At 37.1% G+C, this 17,085-nt stretch overlaps 3 protein-coding genes across 7 annotated transcripts in view; 2 read left to right on the top strand and 1 right to left on the bottom strand.

Annotated features, from left to right (window-relative positions):
- LOC116027221 (sterol 3-beta-glucosyltransferase UGT80B1) overlaps window positions 1–17,085 on the bottom strand; it is a 713,221-nt gene that overhangs the window by 406,468 nt on the left and 289,668 nt on the right. The gene's annotated exons all lie outside the window — the stretch shown is intronic.
- Window positions 5,590–11,191, top strand: LOC116027230 (regulator of nonsense transcripts UPF3-like). Of its 3 annotated transcripts, none has more exons than XM_031268740.1 (12): window positions 5,590–5,964; window positions 7,108–7,214; window positions 7,604–7,699; window positions 7,785–7,883; window positions 8,001–8,080; window positions 8,251–8,364; window positions 8,730–8,874; window positions 9,030–9,491; window positions 9,696–9,794; window positions 9,887–10,014; window positions 10,127–10,179; window positions 10,487–11,191. In XM_031268740.1, the coding sequence occupies exons 1-11, from the start codon at window positions 5,825–5,827 to the stop codon at window positions 10,163–10,165; spliced, it is 1,509 nt and encodes a 502-aa protein (XP_031124600.1). In that variant the 5' UTR covers window positions 5,590–5,824; the 3' UTR covers window positions 10,166–10,179; window positions 10,487–11,191. The 3 variants fall into 3 exon arrangements, with proteins under 3 accessions (XP_031124600.1, XP_031124590.1, XP_031124608.1); XM_031268730.1 differs by having other exon boundaries at window positions 9,027–9,491; XM_031268748.1 differs by lacking the exon at window positions 10,127–10,179 and having other exon boundaries at window positions 9,027–9,491.
- LOC116027208 (phosphoribosylamine--glycine ligase) lies at window positions 12,323–16,392 on the top strand. 2 transcript variants are annotated; one of them, XM_031268692.1, is made up of 5 exons: window positions 12,323–12,459; window positions 13,283–13,625; window positions 13,888–14,261; window positions 14,409–14,939; window positions 15,502–16,392. In XM_031268692.1, the coding sequence occupies exons 2-5, from the start codon at window positions 13,388–13,390 to the stop codon at window positions 15,910–15,912; spliced, it is 1,554 nt and encodes a 517-aa protein (XP_031124552.1). In that variant the 5' UTR covers window positions 12,323–12,459; window positions 13,283–13,387; the 3' UTR covers window positions 15,913–16,392. The 2 variants fall into 2 exon arrangements, with proteins under 2 accessions (XP_031124552.1, XP_031124559.1); XM_031268699.1 differs by having other exon boundaries at window positions 12,344–12,479.

Raw genomic sequence — 17,085 nt, 5'->3', positions numbered from 1 at the left:
CTGAAAGAGAGGAAATAAAGAGAATGCGAAAGCTACTCCTACACGAAAGTGACTTTTCGTAGAAATGTGGGGCACGCAACCTGTCATTTCCATTCGCGTCGCTCACGTGTAGCTGTCACCATTGCGCCCAGCGGGCACGTTACTGCCGTTGTTTATACGTTACTGTCGTTCGTAGAAATGTGGGACACGCAACCTGACTTTATTTTGTTTTTTTTTTCTTCTTTTTTTTCTCTTCTCTCTCATCTTCTCTTTCATAATCGCACTTACAAAAACTGCTCAAAACCACCAAAAAAAAACAAAACAAAACAAAAAAAAAAAAAAAAAAAACTCACTATTGAGGATGCCCTAATTACTAGTGATTGGATTGATCTTTTTTAGCTCATCAATGTAAATTGAGTATCGAGAATATATATCTCATATCGCATAGTATCTCTTAATATAGTCTTATGTTTAATTACAAATATTCATTCTCATTGTTTTGTTAGAAGTATTAATTGCATTTTGATTCGCGTAACAAAATACACATTGAATATATAAATGGGATTTTAAAACAAATATAAAGGTGTAAAGTAATCATAATATTTTAGTATTTGGTTTGCAGAAATGGAGCATATAAATTCATATTAAAACATTTCATTAGTTGGTGTGAAGATAACAAATGATACACTCTCATTTGTACCTATTTTACTTGTGTTTTTATGTAGGTTTTATAGTTAATTGTGTGATAAAATGTTGTATCCAATGCTTATTTCTTTGTTTTTATATTTAAAATGGTATAATGCTTGGTTTAGATGTTTTTGATGTGTTTAGAAGTGCATTAGAACCATTTGGGAGCAAAAGCCAATCCAAACCAGCCAAAGAGTTGAAATTCCCGCTACCATGGCGACACCTCGGTAATTGGACCATATCTCAGCGTAGGAATATCCAAATGAGGTGATTCTTGAACCATTGGAAAGAAGACTTCAAGGGCTACAACTCTTATGAAGACATCAAGGCTTGATTCGAAAGGGAAAATGGTCAAAATCAGGCTGAAAGCTAGAACTGCGTCCCAGGAATATTTTCGACGCGTCGAATCCAACATTCGACGCGTCGAAACTCAAAAAAATGAGGCAGAATGGCCTCGTTTCGACACTATAAATATTCGACGCGTCGAGTGTTGCATTCGACGCGTCGAATGTCGCAGATCTGCGATTCTCAGCTTCTAAAAATTGTCATTTTTGCCCCTCTTTCTCCACTCACTTTAAAAACATCATTTTCTCTTCAAACCCTACCTGTTGGCTGTTGGTCCTTGTCAGAAAAAGAGGAAAAAGAACAAAGAATAGAAGTTTCATCATCTCCAAAAGCCAAAGAAGAAATCATCACAACTTTTGGAAAGGAGATCAAAGAAAAGAGCTTGGAGGCATCATTTGGGAGAATATCTTCCTTTCTCTTTTCTATTTTGAACTTTATTGAATATTTGTTGGATCTATTTTAGCCATGTTAGGCTAAAACTCTCTTTTGGGATTTTTGGGTATAAAAGTGTTTATGAACCTATGTGCCTAGTTCTTAATTTGTTTTAATGAAATATCTATTTGGGTTTATTGCTTGTGTTGCAATTGTGATTTATGTTGTTGATACTTGTAATTAGATGCATATGATTGCTTGTACCTTTGCTAGATTTGTCTATGAATCAAAGAGCACCCGCAATTGCACTTGACTATTGCACCTCGAGAGAGGACAATTTGGTTAAGGGATTTATTGTGAATAGCTCACGAGAGTGAGTATTCCAATTGTGAATAGCCCACGAGAGTGGGTATTCCATTTATTGCTTAGTCCCGATTTTATATTGTGAGTAGCTCACGAGAGTGAGTATTCCAATTACCGTATTTTGGGTTTGAGTTACGAGAGCAACCTTTCCCTTTTAGATGGCAATTCTCCACACTTGTTTAACCCAAATAATTATTTCACTTTAGATTGGCACTAGGTGATTAAACACTTCAACTCCCAAAAATCCCGCTTTTACCTCTTTGAATACAAAAACCCGTTTGCCTTGTTTTAATTATCTTGTTTGCATATTCATAGATAATCATCCATTGTTAACGTAGGAATAGCTTCTTGCGAATATAATTAGTAACTAGTGTTTGATACCCCACTTCCCTGTGGTTCGATAACCCCTGAATACTCCGGGTATTTGTATGTGGTTTTATGCTACGACCAACAAATAAATAAATATTCAAATAATATATGTTGGGGTCATAGGATATAGTTTAACCCAACCATCCAACAATGAAACCTAACAAAACGAAGTTTATACTAGCTCAACACGAGAATATGAACAAAATAAGCATGCCATAAACGTCAATATAGTGAGAGCCTTTATACAATAAAAAAGGATGTGAAGCCACGTTTATTAGGATGTATATAGTCATAACAAATGCTATCAACATGTATCAAGATGCATACAATGGCAAAATAATGTTAAGCAACGTGTATTGTGATATATACAATAACAAATTAACAAATAACGTGAAGTTGTATATATCATGATATTTACAATGCCAACGAATGTGAAACAATATGTATTATGATGAATAAAGTGACAAATAATGTGATGTCGCATGTATTGGAGATGTATACAATGTCAAGTAATGTGGAATAGTATGGATTACGATGCATATAGTGACAACGAATGTGAAGCGGGATATATCATAGATATATTGCGAAGTAGTATGTATAGTGACAATTAATGTGAAGCAACATATAACAAAGATGTATATAATGACAACGATTGTGAAGAATCATGAATTGACTCACTCGTTTAACAACATTCGTACAGAGAAAATAGAGAGAAGATAATGCGTGCACCAAGCGTGGTAGATAATTTTTAAAAATGTATCATGAATAAAAATTTTCTAAATGCATTCTCAATATTTTTATTGTGAATAATAATATAGTGATAATTTTAATTGACTTAATTTTATTTGAATAACCAAATACCTAAAGGTAAAGCAATGACATACGATTTTGTAAATTTATCCTTATGTAGTTTATGGATGTTGAGAGAAACCCACACTACTACTTGAGGTTAACAAAGAATCACAAAGAGGTAAACCAATCAAAGTTGCTCATAGATGTGTGAGAATTATAGTCTAAGGGTGTACATCTCAAATTACCATTAATAGCATAATTGATAAAAGCTGTCAAAACCGGCCGACGGGGTGGGGTCTGCTCAAACCCGCCATATGGTGAAGGTAAGTTAAAAAGCCTGCCAAAATACGGGTCTAAAGTAGGTCGCCCCGCCCCGCAGGCCTTAATGGAGGCCCGCTAAATTTAAAAATTTTAAATTTAAATAAAAATTAATATAAAAAAGTTAATAAGTGTATACTAAAATAATTTGAATAATTTAAAGTTTTAAACATATATTAATGTACTTGTAATTTGTTGAACACAATAATAAATAATATAGCAATTGTTATGGTAAATACACGATGGCGTAAGAAGTAACGTAGGGTAATACGGTCAAAAATAAGTATATTGATTATGAATCGGGTACAATGACTTTATATCTTACTTATAGCCCGGTAGTGGGTTAGAGATTCTTGAGCTAAAATGATTATTTAAGAGTCAACAACCAAAAAAGTCCCCACTTCACCATTAAATGCTGTATATATAGCGTGTTAGGGGCACAAGTACCGACCCTGCGGCATGATCGCCACGTGGCGGACATGCACTGGGCTATAGCTAGGCCCTTTGTCTGTGGGCCAAATGTAGAGAGAGTGGGATCTAAGGGCCCACCAGACAGGGCTCAAAGCACAATGCCCAGTTCGATCCTTCCAGGCTATTATACGCTCACTTTTACACCAATCCATGCCTCATTAGATAGGCCGGTAAGGAGCGTCGGACAGACCGGTTAAAGTAGATAGATTGGTCAAAGGAGATCGATCAAAGATTTTGACCAGGGAATAATCCCTATCAGTAATAAATGTTAATAAATATTCAAATACATAATATGTGAATTTATAAGGCAATAATAAATAATTTATACAATGTACTAAGTACTGTTGTCAAAGTGGGCCGAAGCCCGCGGGCTGACCCGCCCCGCCCCACGGTGGAGCGGGTTAGGGCTACAAAAAAAATGACCTGTGAAGAAGCGGGCCTAGCCCGCTAAGTCCCGCGACCTGCGCGGGTTGCGGGTTGGCTCGCGACCCGCAATATTTTTTTTTATAAATAAATAAATAAATAAATAAATAAATATATATATATATATATATTGATGTGTACACAGTACACATCAATATATATTCATATTCATGTGCACAGCGTACGTGTAGACATGAATATTATATTCATGTGTAGACAATATTTTGTGTACACATAAAAAAAAAAGCCAAAAGTCCGCGGGGCCCGCCAACCGCACACCCGCCAACCCGTGCGGGACGAGCTAGGGTTGTATGAATCTTAGTCCGCGAGTCTAACGGGCATGCCCGCAAAAGCCCGCCAGAAATTGGGCCCGCGGTGGGGCGAGCCTAATGAGGTGGACTTTGACAGCCCTAGTACGGAGTACCATTTACTAATACATTTTTCAATATAAATAAATATATTAACATATATATATATATATAATTATATAAAATGATGTATATATATACACTAATATTAATAATGTATACATAGTAGGCATGCTTGACGGCTCAATGTCAGCCCGCCAATCTTGCCATTTTGGTTGGGGCAGGCTAAAAAATCAACCAAAGTATAGTCATAAAATTCAAAACCCGTCCCACATTGTTGACAAGCGAGACAGACTAACTCAACTGGTTAAGCCTGTTTTGACAACTTTAATAATTGAGATACTAAATTTTCAATCTATCAATGTTAATTATATAAACTTGAGTAAAAGAAATAATTAAGAGACCAAATGAGGTCACAAATTTAATGAGAAAATATTATGTGGACCTAAATTTAAAATACAAAATTTACATACGGAATGTTCACAATTCAAATTGAACATTTTTAATATTTTTTTGGAAAAAGTGTCAAATAGACCACTGAACTTATCGTTTTTGTGCAATTGGGCCATTGAACTTAAAAAGTGTGCAATTCAACCATTAAACAAACAAAATTTGTGCAATTGGACCATTTTTACAAAACTTTTCTGGTAAAATCCAATTATATTACTAACATATATGTATTAAGAGTGGCATTTTCTTATACCATACTAGTTGGGAGTCAATATTGAAATGTTTTTAATTCAAATTGAATTAAAATTTTTTGTAAAAATAGTCTAATTGCACAAATTTTGCTTGTTTGATGGTTGAATTGCACACTTTTTAAGTTCAATGACCCAATTGCACAAAAGCTACAAGTTCAGTGGCCTATTTGACACTTTTTCCTATTTTTTTTTACCACGTTTCAATAATCCAATATATCATTATAACATAATTAATAGAATAAAATGACTATTACGGAGTATTATTATTTTTTAAATTTTAGGAATAATTTTTTTTCTCTATACTGAAGAAAACAAGCGCAACTGTACGTATAAAAATCGTATAACACGTATAACATATACCATATATATATACACACGTACACAAAATCCTCAGTCTCGTAATCCCGTTGGTCTGCCATATCTCCGTTCGACTTTCTCTCTCTAATGCATTGTCATACGGATTTGAATCGGAAAATAGGCCTCAAGAAATTTAGTTGATCCTTTGATAACGCTGAGAAAATGTGATTTCTGGAGGGTCTATCGGTTCTTTTTGGTGATATATTGTTCTTCTCCCTATTTTTATTTGTTTTTGAGTCGATTCAGTAGGCCTAGGGTTTCGAGCTTCCAGTTTGGCGCATGAAGGTTCCTTTGGATCGAGCCAAAGTGGTGTTGCGGCACTTGCCGCCCACACTTCAACAGGCCACGCTCCTAGAGAAAGTTGATTCTCGCTTCTCTGGCCGCTACAACTGGCTCTCTTTTCACCCCGGAAAAATCAGGTCTTTTGAGTTTTTTCTTCATTGTATAACTTGATATATGGTGTTTTTTCATCGTCTCTTATTACCGACAAGTGTTATTCCTTCTCGATTGTTATTTTGGATATGGGATCCTGTTTTCATCTCGAGTTGTGCCGTATATTGCTATAATTGATGACTGATTCTGTATCTACGAGGTTGTGCTGACTTTTGAAGTCATTTAGTTGGGATATTAAACTTTGGAAGATGTTTAGGAATTTAGCATCAGAGTATGTCTTTATGCTTTGTATGGGGTGGATATATGAAAGTTGAAAGTTTGGAGAAGCATTTGCACGTGGAGCTAAATTTGAGTTTCCAAGCAGGGGATTGGGACAATGTTAAAGAGTCACTTTCCTTTTTTGGAGCTGGGGATTGGGCATGGTGATGTAGGCTTGCATTTCTTGGGGAAGGTGTTTTGTTTTTGGGAGTAATGGTGGTCATGGGGATGGAGGGAAAAATAGAGGAAATACCATTTTAGGATTAGAACACACCTTTACTGATTTATGGGTTGAAAAAAAGGAGTTTCATGCCTATTTTAAATGGCGGCAATTATTTTGGGTTCTCTCGTGCTGTTGGATTTGGGCATGTCTTTACCTTCTTATACTTAGAGTGGTCCTAGTCTGTTATTGGCTTTGTTCTGGACTGTAAGATTGTCATGCAATGAGTACACATCAAATTATTTTGGCTATCTTTATCAAATTTATTATGATTGTCGGTACTTGAAACTCTTGTTATTATTGTTTTCTAGATATGCTCATAAAGTCGGAATGGCTGACCACTCCTTGGATGCCATTTTTTTTTTGGGTGGGGGGTGGGGGTGACTGGGTGAGGATATTTATTTATTAGGTTGTTCATTTGGTGATGTAATTTCTTAATTAAATGTTACGTTGGTACTATTTACATTGTTCCGTTTTGAATCTCAACTCTTTTTTACTTTTTTTTTTTCTATGCTAACAATGAGTATTACAAGATGCATCCTTGTCATAATCAGAGATTCAATTTATATACTTTCAATCTGAGGCAGATTATTGTGTAATAAGTCAAGTTCGTAACTATGACATTTTTTTAAAAAAATAATTCGGAAAGATATTACTGATGCCTCTTTTTTTGCAACAATTGCTTTTGCAGCCAGAAACAACAAACTTATTCAAGGGCCTATGTTGAATTTAAGAGACCTGAAGATGTTGTTGAGTTTGCAGATTTCTTTAATGGACATTTATTTGTTAATGAGAAAGGTAATTGCCAATCACACATAAAAGATATACTTGACAATTACCTCTCTCTGTTCAAATTTGCTCGTCTTTTATTTTGTACAAGGCTGTCTATTTGGTCCTCCTGTATTGTTGGGTTCTTCAGTTATTTGTTTCCTACCTTGTTCATTTCCATGCAAAGTTGTTAAGAGTCCCACATTGAAAAAATAAGAGAGAACATATGGGTTTATAAAGCCATGGGCTACACTAGCTTTTTGATTGGATTCAGTCTTTTAGTGTGGTTTGGCCCATGTGCATTATAGCCCGATTGACTGACCTTCGCCCAATCTTAGATTCTAACAAAAGTAATTCTCGAATTGCCTGTCATCTATAATTTCCATTCTATGATAGATATGTTCATTTTTGCATATCAGGGACTCAATTTAAAACAATTGTTGAGTATGCTCCTTCACAGCTTGTTCCAAAGCAGGGATTTAAGAAAGATGGACGTGATGGGTCTATATTGAAAGGTATTCAATTGATATGGTAATTGCTTGTGGCATACATACTATTCCCTTTATTTCTGCAATCACTTATAATTTGATGGACTTGTAGATCCTGAATATATGGAGTTCCTTGAATTTATTGCAAAACCTGTTGAGTATCTTCCAAGTGCAGAGATACAATTAGAAAGGAGGGAAGCTGAACGAACTGGTTAGTTAGAGTACACATGCTGATTAATTTAAATTTCTAAATTGAGATGTCTAGAGTTGATTGTGATTGGAATTTAGGTCACATGGTATTAAAAGTTTTCCTATTTTTGGTTTTCAGTTGCTGCCAAGGATGCTCTTATAATTACTCCCCTAATGGAGTATGTGCGTCAAAAAAGAGCTGTAAAGACTGGAGTTCGGGTAGGATATCTTTCACTGATATCAAGCCCATTTGCCTTTATTTCTTCCAGCATCAGCTACTTCGGTTGTCCGCCATAAACAGACAATTGATAATATCGGGATGAATTTGGTTTTGAATATTTCAAAGTGTAACCAAATCCAATTAATCATTTTCTTTCTTGGTTTGACAGAGGGCTGTACCTAGTGGGAAATCAACCAGAAGGGTTGGTGGAGCATCATCGGGAAGTCCTAGCTCTAGTGCATCTAAACGAGGCTCTGAGAAGAGGAGGACTTCAAAAACAATGGTATGCAGTTCTATCATTTTTCTATGACAATTGATTTTATATTTATTTTTCTTGGTAATCATTCCTTTGCTTGTGGGTGTACTGTGTTTGTTATTCATTACATTTAACCGTCCCTTGAAACTACACTCTTCTCAACTATATTGGTAAGTTTTCTTCTAAAAAGGATTAAGACCTGCTATGTTTTAAAGGTTCAGAGTTTTTACTCCTTATTATACAGACCAATTGAATAAACATTAAACAGTCAGGTAGCTCAAATGAGAATAAAGATATTATAATAGGCAAGCATTTTTGAAATGAGATAGTTTTAAGCGTCACCCACCCAAACAGACAAGTCTATTGCTAACCAAGTCTTGTGATTTACACAGTATGTTCCACGGGACAGTTCTAAGGTTGTAAGTGGCAAGGAGAAATCATACATTCTTATAACAAAACGTGATGGTCAAAAGTTCTCTGACAAGTCGGGTACTTCGCCTTATGCATATGGAGTGGCCCCAGCACATGGTGAAAGTGGTATGTGTCTACTTGTGCTTCATCCATGTGGTTTTTAATGAACTCCTTGTCATAAGTAGCCACGTGCCTACTTATAACTGAATATTTCTCTTCCACAACCTTGGAAAAAAACTTTTTTACCGTTGCGATGAAACCCATTGATTTTGTCTCAGGAGGTTCTGGAACTGCTGACAGTGGGAAGAAAATCTTGCTGACCAAAGGAAAGGAAAAAGAAGTTGCTCTCCAAAATATGCTCAATTCGTCTGCTCCTAGGCCGAATCAACGACATGAGGCTAGCAGGAGAATAGTTAAAAGTATACTTCTCAAGGACGCTCACCAGAATCAATTATCTTCTGCAGTTCAATCAGAACAAGAAATCCAGGACAGGGACATAAAACCTCCTAGGCCACCAACGATGCAGTTATCTCAGAAGGATTGTAATGGATCACATGAGGATAAAGTTACTGGGAATGAACCACACAATATCCACATAGAGAAGCTGGAGAAACGTACAAGGAGTAGGGATAAGCCTGATCGTGGTGTCTGGACGCCACTTCGTCGTTCTAATAGCTCACAAGCAGGTGATGAACATTTGTCTTCGTCCAACCAATCCACCGAAGTGCAAGATTCTACTGAAGGTCTGCTCAATATAATATTTTGACACTTCTAAAAACGGTGATGCTAATTTTTTCTGCTGGAAAATTGAAATCAGTACAGTTTACTTACCTTCTAATAAAGCTTTGGGTGTTCATATATGCGAAATTGTGAATCATTATGGTAGGGTTCAGTTTGGTCTTTATTATTAAAAATTACTCAAGTTTTTATGCTACTGCAATATCTAGGTGGGCATCTGGAAATAAAAAAGGATACATCAATTGCACGGACTGGAGACTATAGACCCGTTGGAAGTGGACGCAATTCTCATTCATCAGTCGATAATGGTTATTTGTTATCTGCTATTTAATTTTTAATTTTATTTATTTTTAAGGATTGTGTGTGCTTGGTAACTTACACAACTTTCTGATCAATTTAGGTATATACCGACATGGTGCTCGGCGTGGATCAGCACATGGTATGAAAGATGCTGATGGCACTTCAGTTGGTGAAGGAAAACCATCGAGAAGGGGAGGTCCTTCTGGATATGGTTCCCGTGGCCATGAGGTGAGTTTGCTTTCTTTGAGAATTATGGTTTCGAAGTTATAAAATTGTTTTCCATGGGATGCAATTCATTCAGTCATGATAACATCTTTGTTATGACTTAATGCTAATGCAGAAGCAAGTATGGGTCCAAAGGTCAAGTTCTGGTTCTTAATTTTGTTAATTATGGTATGTTAACATGGATTTTTAATTTCCTTCTCCCTATTTATTGCCGTTTTACAAAATCTTCTATGTTCTTGTTTTACTGTGATCCTTCCCCGAGCTATTGTTCACACTCGTTTTGTACACTTTGCAATTCGATTTTTATTTTTGTGCTGGAGCATTGCGTTTGTAGGTATATTTCAATATGTTTTTGATGAGCTGCTGGTAATTTTAACTTCCTCCCGCACCTTCCCAAGGAATGAAATTTCTAATTCGGGGAGCTGACTCTTTTCAGACTCTTACTTTCCGTGGTTTTCTTGGAATCCTTCTGCAGTGAAATTCTTGGTTGTCTACCATATTAAAAAGTATACCCTCTAGTGGCTGGAGGCCGCACTCTTCGCTCAAACAGGTCAGGAGTGAGCCAAGGTTGCTGAGGCCAAGATTTGAAGATCTTCAGCGGAACTTTGAGTCGCCTGACACCTAAGATATTGGCGTGTTGTTTACTGTTCAGCGAGGTGAACATTTGATAACGATGATGGAAACAGGACAGGTGCGTCATTTCAACCACACAATCAACACCACAATTTTAACCGGGGTGTTTACTTTGACTCGCTGCGGTCCCTTTCATCAGGAGAGCCATGGACGCACTGTTCCTGGCTTCCCCGCCTTTGACTCAGGTGGTTATCAAGATATTTAGTTCCATAGGTGGTTGTCGAGATATTTAGTTCTACAGGCGAATGAATGCTTTTGTTTTCGTTGAATGTATATACAAAAATATGGGATTGTGTGAATGCTCTCTATAGTTCCCATTATGGATATGGCAATAGAGTAATAGCCTTATGGCTGATGGTAATTCTAGGCTTGACTTGACTGATTGGGGTTTCTGAAAGATTGCTTGTTGTTGATGACATTCTTCGAGTTATTTAACTTAAAGAAGGGGAATCAGAATCGGATTTGCTTAGATTCTAATTTCCCAAGTTATGGGAATAGTTGTAGTTATGAAGGGTGTTGCTGAAATGAAATGTTCCTTTTATGCCTTCTAGCTGTGTCTATATCTGAATTTAATGGACCATTTTATGTGTTTGCTTTGTTTTTCAAGTGGTGACTTAAAACTAGTTGAATGCATGATGCAGAGCTTTTGGTCCTACAGCTAGCAAGTGGGTTTGATCACTGCATATGCATTTGCATTGCTTTATCATGCCAATCTATATGTGACTTCTACTAAAGCATTATACACCCCAAAATTCTTGGCAGACACTTTTTTGGTCAAGTTGGTTGCATAGGGGTTAGTGTGTGGTTATTGTACAGTAACAGGGTTTATCCTCTGCACATCTTTGGATAGTGATTATAAGTTTCTCAATTGAATATATAGCACATGCTATTCGAACCTGTTGCATATGGTTTTTTTAGTGTAACTTATGGGTTATTACCTAGTGGCTAGTGTACACCCTTGAATTTTCCTCGTTGCCCAAAAAATACCAATTGTATTATCAATTATCGTTAGCAACTACTTGCCTTGTCCAAAAAACATACCAATTGTATTATTAATATTCCTTAGCCACTACTTGATAGTATGCATTAGGTACATTTTATATTGTGATCTTAGTCGGCAAAGGACTATAAGGGAGCATAAATTGCTCATAACCAAGAAGATAAACCATAACTTAAGTTGCTAATAGTTGACTAATTCAAACCAAGGAGATAAGCCAGGGTGTCCCACTTATCGCTCGAACCAAAAAGACTAACTCAATTATAGCTTGGGTTACCCCATTAATCCTCCATATTTATCCAAATAAGTCATGTACCTTACAATTATAAATTATGTACCTTGTTTTATTCTAGGGCCTGTAATACTGTGTCTTGTGTTATGATTTTTTGTATTTTGTGTTATGAAATTTTGTATTTTATGAGTATGAATTATGTATTTCATCATTTCAATTCATGATCGATAATGTTATGTGAACCCTGGTCCATGATGTAAATTGCCCTCACATGACCCCTCTCTCTCACACACACATTACATATATATATATATATATATATATATAGCCCAAAACAATAGTGCTGCTTCTAGTATGCCAATAGCCCAAAACAAATAATATTTAGCCCAATCCAAATATCCAATAGCCCATTAGCCCTACCCTTCTCCGCTTCTCAGCTTCTCCACTCTCCGGTCTCTCCGTCTCGGACTCTCGACTTCTCCGCTCTTCCGCCCTCGTTTATCGTCTCTCACAGTCTCACTGGTTTCTCCCTCGTCTCTCACCTCCTCACGCCCTCCGCGCTCGGCGAAACTCCGGTCATTCTCCGGTAAATTTTTTACATATTTGGTTAGTTATCTTTAACAATGAAGTCTCTAACTCTCTGTTCATGTTTAGTTTAATTATTTGTCTTTAGTTTAATTTTTTTGACTTTGCTACTATTTCTGCTTCTGCTCACTGCTGCTGCTAGCCTGCTACTACTAATTTTGCTCTATGTTCTTTATTTTTAGTATTGTTAAAACATAATTGATCTTAAAACTATCATCATTGTAAGTTTAAATTCATGACAGCTCTACATTGTTTCTAATCCTGGGTACTGGACAATGTTTCTATCATCATTCTAAGTTTCAATTCAAAAAATATTAATGTACTGGACACTGGCTTTAAAACATTTTGTCTACTTATTTATTTTGGATTTGAATTATGTAGTATTGCACATTAGAATTTTTAATTATTAATTGTGGAATTATTTGTTATTCTTTCGGTTATAGCATTTGCAGCACTTACTTTGGTTGGTTTTGGTCGGCTATGATGGTAAAAAGTTTCAATCGGTTTTTTGGGGTCGGTTACCGACCGTTGCTCACCCCTGCTGTGGCTGCTGGTGCTGCCAGCTGCGGCCGCTACAGCAGCCACTGGTGTGGGCTGCAGGCCTCGGCTGCTGCCGCACGCTGCAATTATAAGATTTTGGTTAATAATTATCAGATATGTTATATCTAATGTACTCTACTGTTAATATGTTATAATAGATTAATATCTAATGTGTTCTACTGTCAATATGTTATAATAGATTAATATGTAGATGTTACTTTGCCTATAATAGACTCTTGAGTCAGGGTTTAACACTTTAACCTCAATCCCCTTTCATTCATCAGAACGCCGCGACTACCACCAGCCACCGTCGCGGCAGTCACTGCTCATTGCTGAGAACCCTCCCCAATTACCCTATATCTCACCCATAACCTTCAAGAGCTTGTTGAATGGCTTGCATTTCGTCTAGTACTGCAGCAGCTTCTTATTCAGCTTTGAGTTTCCTCGGCCGTCAGCAAAACTACGCTGCCAAGCTGTACGCCAACCACCCGCGTTTGTCCTTCACCGGACACGTCAACTTGGATTGCTTCAATCTTCGGCTTAATTCTACTTCTCGGCGTGCTTTCACTTCTTACTGCTCACTTAATCCGGTCCTCAACGCTCTTTCTTCCTTCGACGGCGCTTCTCGTAAGAATCCAATGTCTCCTCTTTGATTTTTCCAGTCCAAATTGTGTTCAATAAATAATAGAAATGAACTAATAAATTATTTCTCCAGGAAGATTTCTGTACATTTTTTAAATTCTCATTAGATGTGCATTTCAATTCCAATGACTGACTCCTGAGAGAGGTGTGTGTGTATATAACTATATATATATTGCCTAATGAAAATTCTGTACTTTTATTTAATCGAGAATCATCAATCAGCTGCCAAAGTTGGTTTTCATTGTAGAACAAAGAGTGGTTGTGCTGGTCATTGGTGGAGGAGGGAGGGAGCATGCCCTTTGCTATGCTTTACAACGATCACCTTCATGTGATGCTGTCTTTTGTGCACCTGGAAATGCCGGGATTTCTAGTTCAGGAGATGCTACCTGTATATCGGACCTCGATGTCTCCAATAGTTCAGATGTGATCTCATTTTGCCACAAATGGGGAGTTGGGTTGGTTGTGATTGGACCTGAGGCTCCTCTTGTTGCGGGTCTTAGTAATGATCTTGGTAAGGCAGGAATTCTAGCATTTGGTCCTTCCTCCGAAGCTGCTGCCTTGGAAGGGTCTAAAAGCTTCATGAAGAGTTTGTGTGACAAGTATGGGATCCCAACAGCAAAGGTTTCTTTCCTACTTTCTACTGTATCGGTGCAATACCTTTTTTTTTTTGCAGCTGATGCGTAGTGTCTTAAACATCATTTCATGAATGATTTCATTCTTATTTAAGCGGTGTTTTAATATAATATTCACATGTATAAATTGGTGCAGTATCAAACATTTGCAGAAGCGTCAGAAGCAAAAGAGTATATCAAACAGCAAGGGGCCCCCATTGTAATTAAAGCAGATGGATTGGCTGCTGGTAAAGGAGTAACTGTTGCCATGACACTTGATGAGGCATATGATGCTGTGGACTCGATGCTTGTAGGAGGTGTTTTTGGCTCTGCTGGTTCTCAAGTGGTTATTGAGGAGTACTTGGAAGGTGAAGAAGCATCATTCTTTGCCTTGGTAGATGGGGAGCATGCCATACCTTTGGAATCCGCTCAAGATCACAAACGAGTTGGAGATGGTGATACAGGACCTAATACCGGTGGAATGGGAGCTTATTCTCCGGCCCCCGTCTTGACTAAAGATCTCCAAACTGAGGTTATGGAGTCTATCATTCTTCCTACTGTAAAGGGAATGGATGCAGAAGGGTGCAAGTTTGTTGGGGTACTGTACGCTGGGTTAATGATTGAGAAGAAAACTGGACGACCAAAGTTAATAGAGTACAATGTGCGTTTTGGAGATCCTGAGTGCCAGGTTAGGCGACACATTTCCTTATGCTATCAGCAATTCACAATATTTCCCATGTCTGATCCACTGAATGTTTCTCTTTTCTCTGATTACTTTATATTCAATTCTGGCATTGCCGTGTTGGTTTTCAATGTTGAATGTTGTTATCTGTATCTTGGACCAAAGTGCATATTATCTTAGAGGAGATGTTCATGTACAATGCTACAAAATACTACAATTAAATTGTAATAGTATGTTTTTGTAAAAAGAGCAGGATAGAACAACTCTCAGTCGCAGAAACCGAAGGATAATTGAACATAGTGCTTTTTTTTGGGGGGGGGGGGGGAGGATTGGTGGTCATAACTGGAAGCGTTCAATGCAATTCTGTAACATACGATTTATGGACAAATGTTTGAATGTTTTATACAAACCTGTGCCGTGCTAGGTGATAAACAAGAGAGACTTCCTGTTATGTTGGAAAAAGATGATCGTTGAATGCTATAACTGTTTAATGTCGATCATTAACTATAATGCAACTGCTCTCTGCAAGAATTAGTCTGAATATCTGCTTTCTTAATACACTTTGCAGGTATTGATGGTGCGTTTAGAGTCCGATTTGGTCCAAGTCCTGCTTGCAGCTTGTCGTGGAGAGCTAAATGGGGTATCTTTAGACTGGTCTGCTGGGTCAGCCATGGTGGTAGTCATGGCCAGTGAAGGCTATCCTGGAAATTACAAGAAGGGAACTGTGATTCAGAAACTCGATGAAGCTGAGCAAGTGGCTCCATCTGTTAAAGTATTCCATGCTGGAACTGCTCTAGATGCAGATGGAAATTTCATTGCAACCGGGGGACGTGTTCTTGGGGTCACCGCAAAAGGAAAAGATCTTCAAGAGGCACGGGACAGAGCATACCAAGCTGTCGAGCAAATTAATTGGCCGGGAGGATTTTTCAGGCGGGATATTGGTTGGAGAGCACTGCCTCAGAAACAATACTCCCGCTAAATTTCAGAGTATTATAACAACATGACGACTCTAGCGTATGTTGGGGATTCACCGGGATGTCTTAGGAGTTGCATCATTTATGGCTTTCGAGTTTCAAGCATCGTTCTCTTGGTGAATCAGGCATCGAAGACCGTCTTCGAGATGAGATCCTGCAGAGTAGAAGAAAAGCTACTCTTATCAAAATTGATAGAACTTGAATGGTTTCCTTCTACTCTCATCAAAATTGATAAAAACTTGAATGGTTTCCTCCTTTTTGCTCCTTCAATTAGATGTTCCTAGTGGAATGTGTTGCACCTATATACATATTACATGTCGAATGCGAAGGAAGGCTTTAGGTTAAAAAAAAAAGAAGTTAAATCTCAACCATACATCTAGTCCAAATCAATAGTCTAGAATGAAAAATAATTAAAAAACGTGCAGTGACATTGTTGTAATTTGAGAAGGTAAGTTTAGAGTGTATATTTTTCTTTTTCTTTTTTTTAAGTGCATATTTTCTTTTTTCGAGTGCATATTTTCCATTCTTCGAGTACATATATTCTCTTGATACTTAATTTTTCTTTTAGGAAATCTTTGTAACTGGCTGCAAAATTTTGGTTTTCAAGTGTAAATTTTTGTGCATTCAAATGCATAGTTATGAACCAATATTTATTGCTACTATCAATTGTTTCGATTGAACATATTTATGCCTTCGAGTTTAGAATTTTAGCCTTCAAATACACATTTTATGCCTTCAAGTGTACAATTCTGGGCAAGTGTTTATTGCATCAAGTAATAAATTCATATTAAGTAAATGACTCCCTTAAAAACAGGGTTTGTTGTTCGTGGGGCCGCCTTGTTCATATTGTCACTATACCTCTGAAGATGAGCTAGTTGCACAGGGTAGGCCAGTAATCCAATTAATTATTGAGATCGAAGATCGATTGATCATGTCTTAGTATCATAGTCTAATATGCATAATTTGACTTTATAAAATACAGAATTCATGTTCATAATGCACATAATTATATGATTGGGGATAGAGAAACACTTAATATAATACACATAATTATGTATTTTATGAAATCAAATTTTGTGTATTGAATTAGGGTTTGCACTATAGACTCTATCTACGATATAACGATTGCACAATGATTACTCACGGGGAATCTTTTGGAGAGTTTGAACACAAGGTCT

The sequence above is a fragment of the Ipomoea triloba genome, chromosome 1 (assembly GCF_003576645.1).
Source record: "Ipomoea triloba cultivar NCNSP0323 chromosome 1, ASM357664v1".
Taxonomy (NCBI): Eukaryota; Viridiplantae; Streptophyta; class Magnoliopsida; order Solanales; family Convolvulaceae; genus Ipomoea; species Ipomoea triloba.
Note: the sequence above shows the minus strand (reverse complement) of the source record. Positions and strands in the feature narration are given on the sequence as shown.

Bases quoted from the DNA above. Each gene is read 5' to 3' on its own strand.
- LOC116027230 (XM_031268730.1), top strand. From the start codon at position 5,825: ATGAAGGTTCCTTTGGATCGAGCCAAAGTGGTGTTGCGGCACTTGCCG. The intron at 8,365-8,729 runs GTATGCAGTTCT...TGATTTACACAG, and splicing joins GGAGGACTTCAAAAACAATG to TATGTTCCACGGGACAGTTC. The intron at 10,015-10,126 runs GTGAGTTTGCTT...ATGCTAATGCAG, and splicing joins ATGGTTCCCGTGGCCATGAG to AAGCAAGTATGGGTCCAAAG.
- LOC116027208 (XM_031268692.1), top strand. From the start codon at position 13,388: ATGGCTTGCATTTCGTCTAGTACTGCAGCAGCTTCTTATTCAGCTTTG. The intron at 14,262-14,408 runs GTTTCTTTCCTA...AAATTGGTGCAG, and splicing joins ATGGGATCCCAACAGCAAAG to TATCAAACATTTGCAGAAGC. The intron at 14,940-15,501 runs GTTAGGCGACAC...TACACTTTGCAG, and splicing joins TTGGAGATCCTGAGTGCCAG to GTATTGATGGTGCGTTTAGA.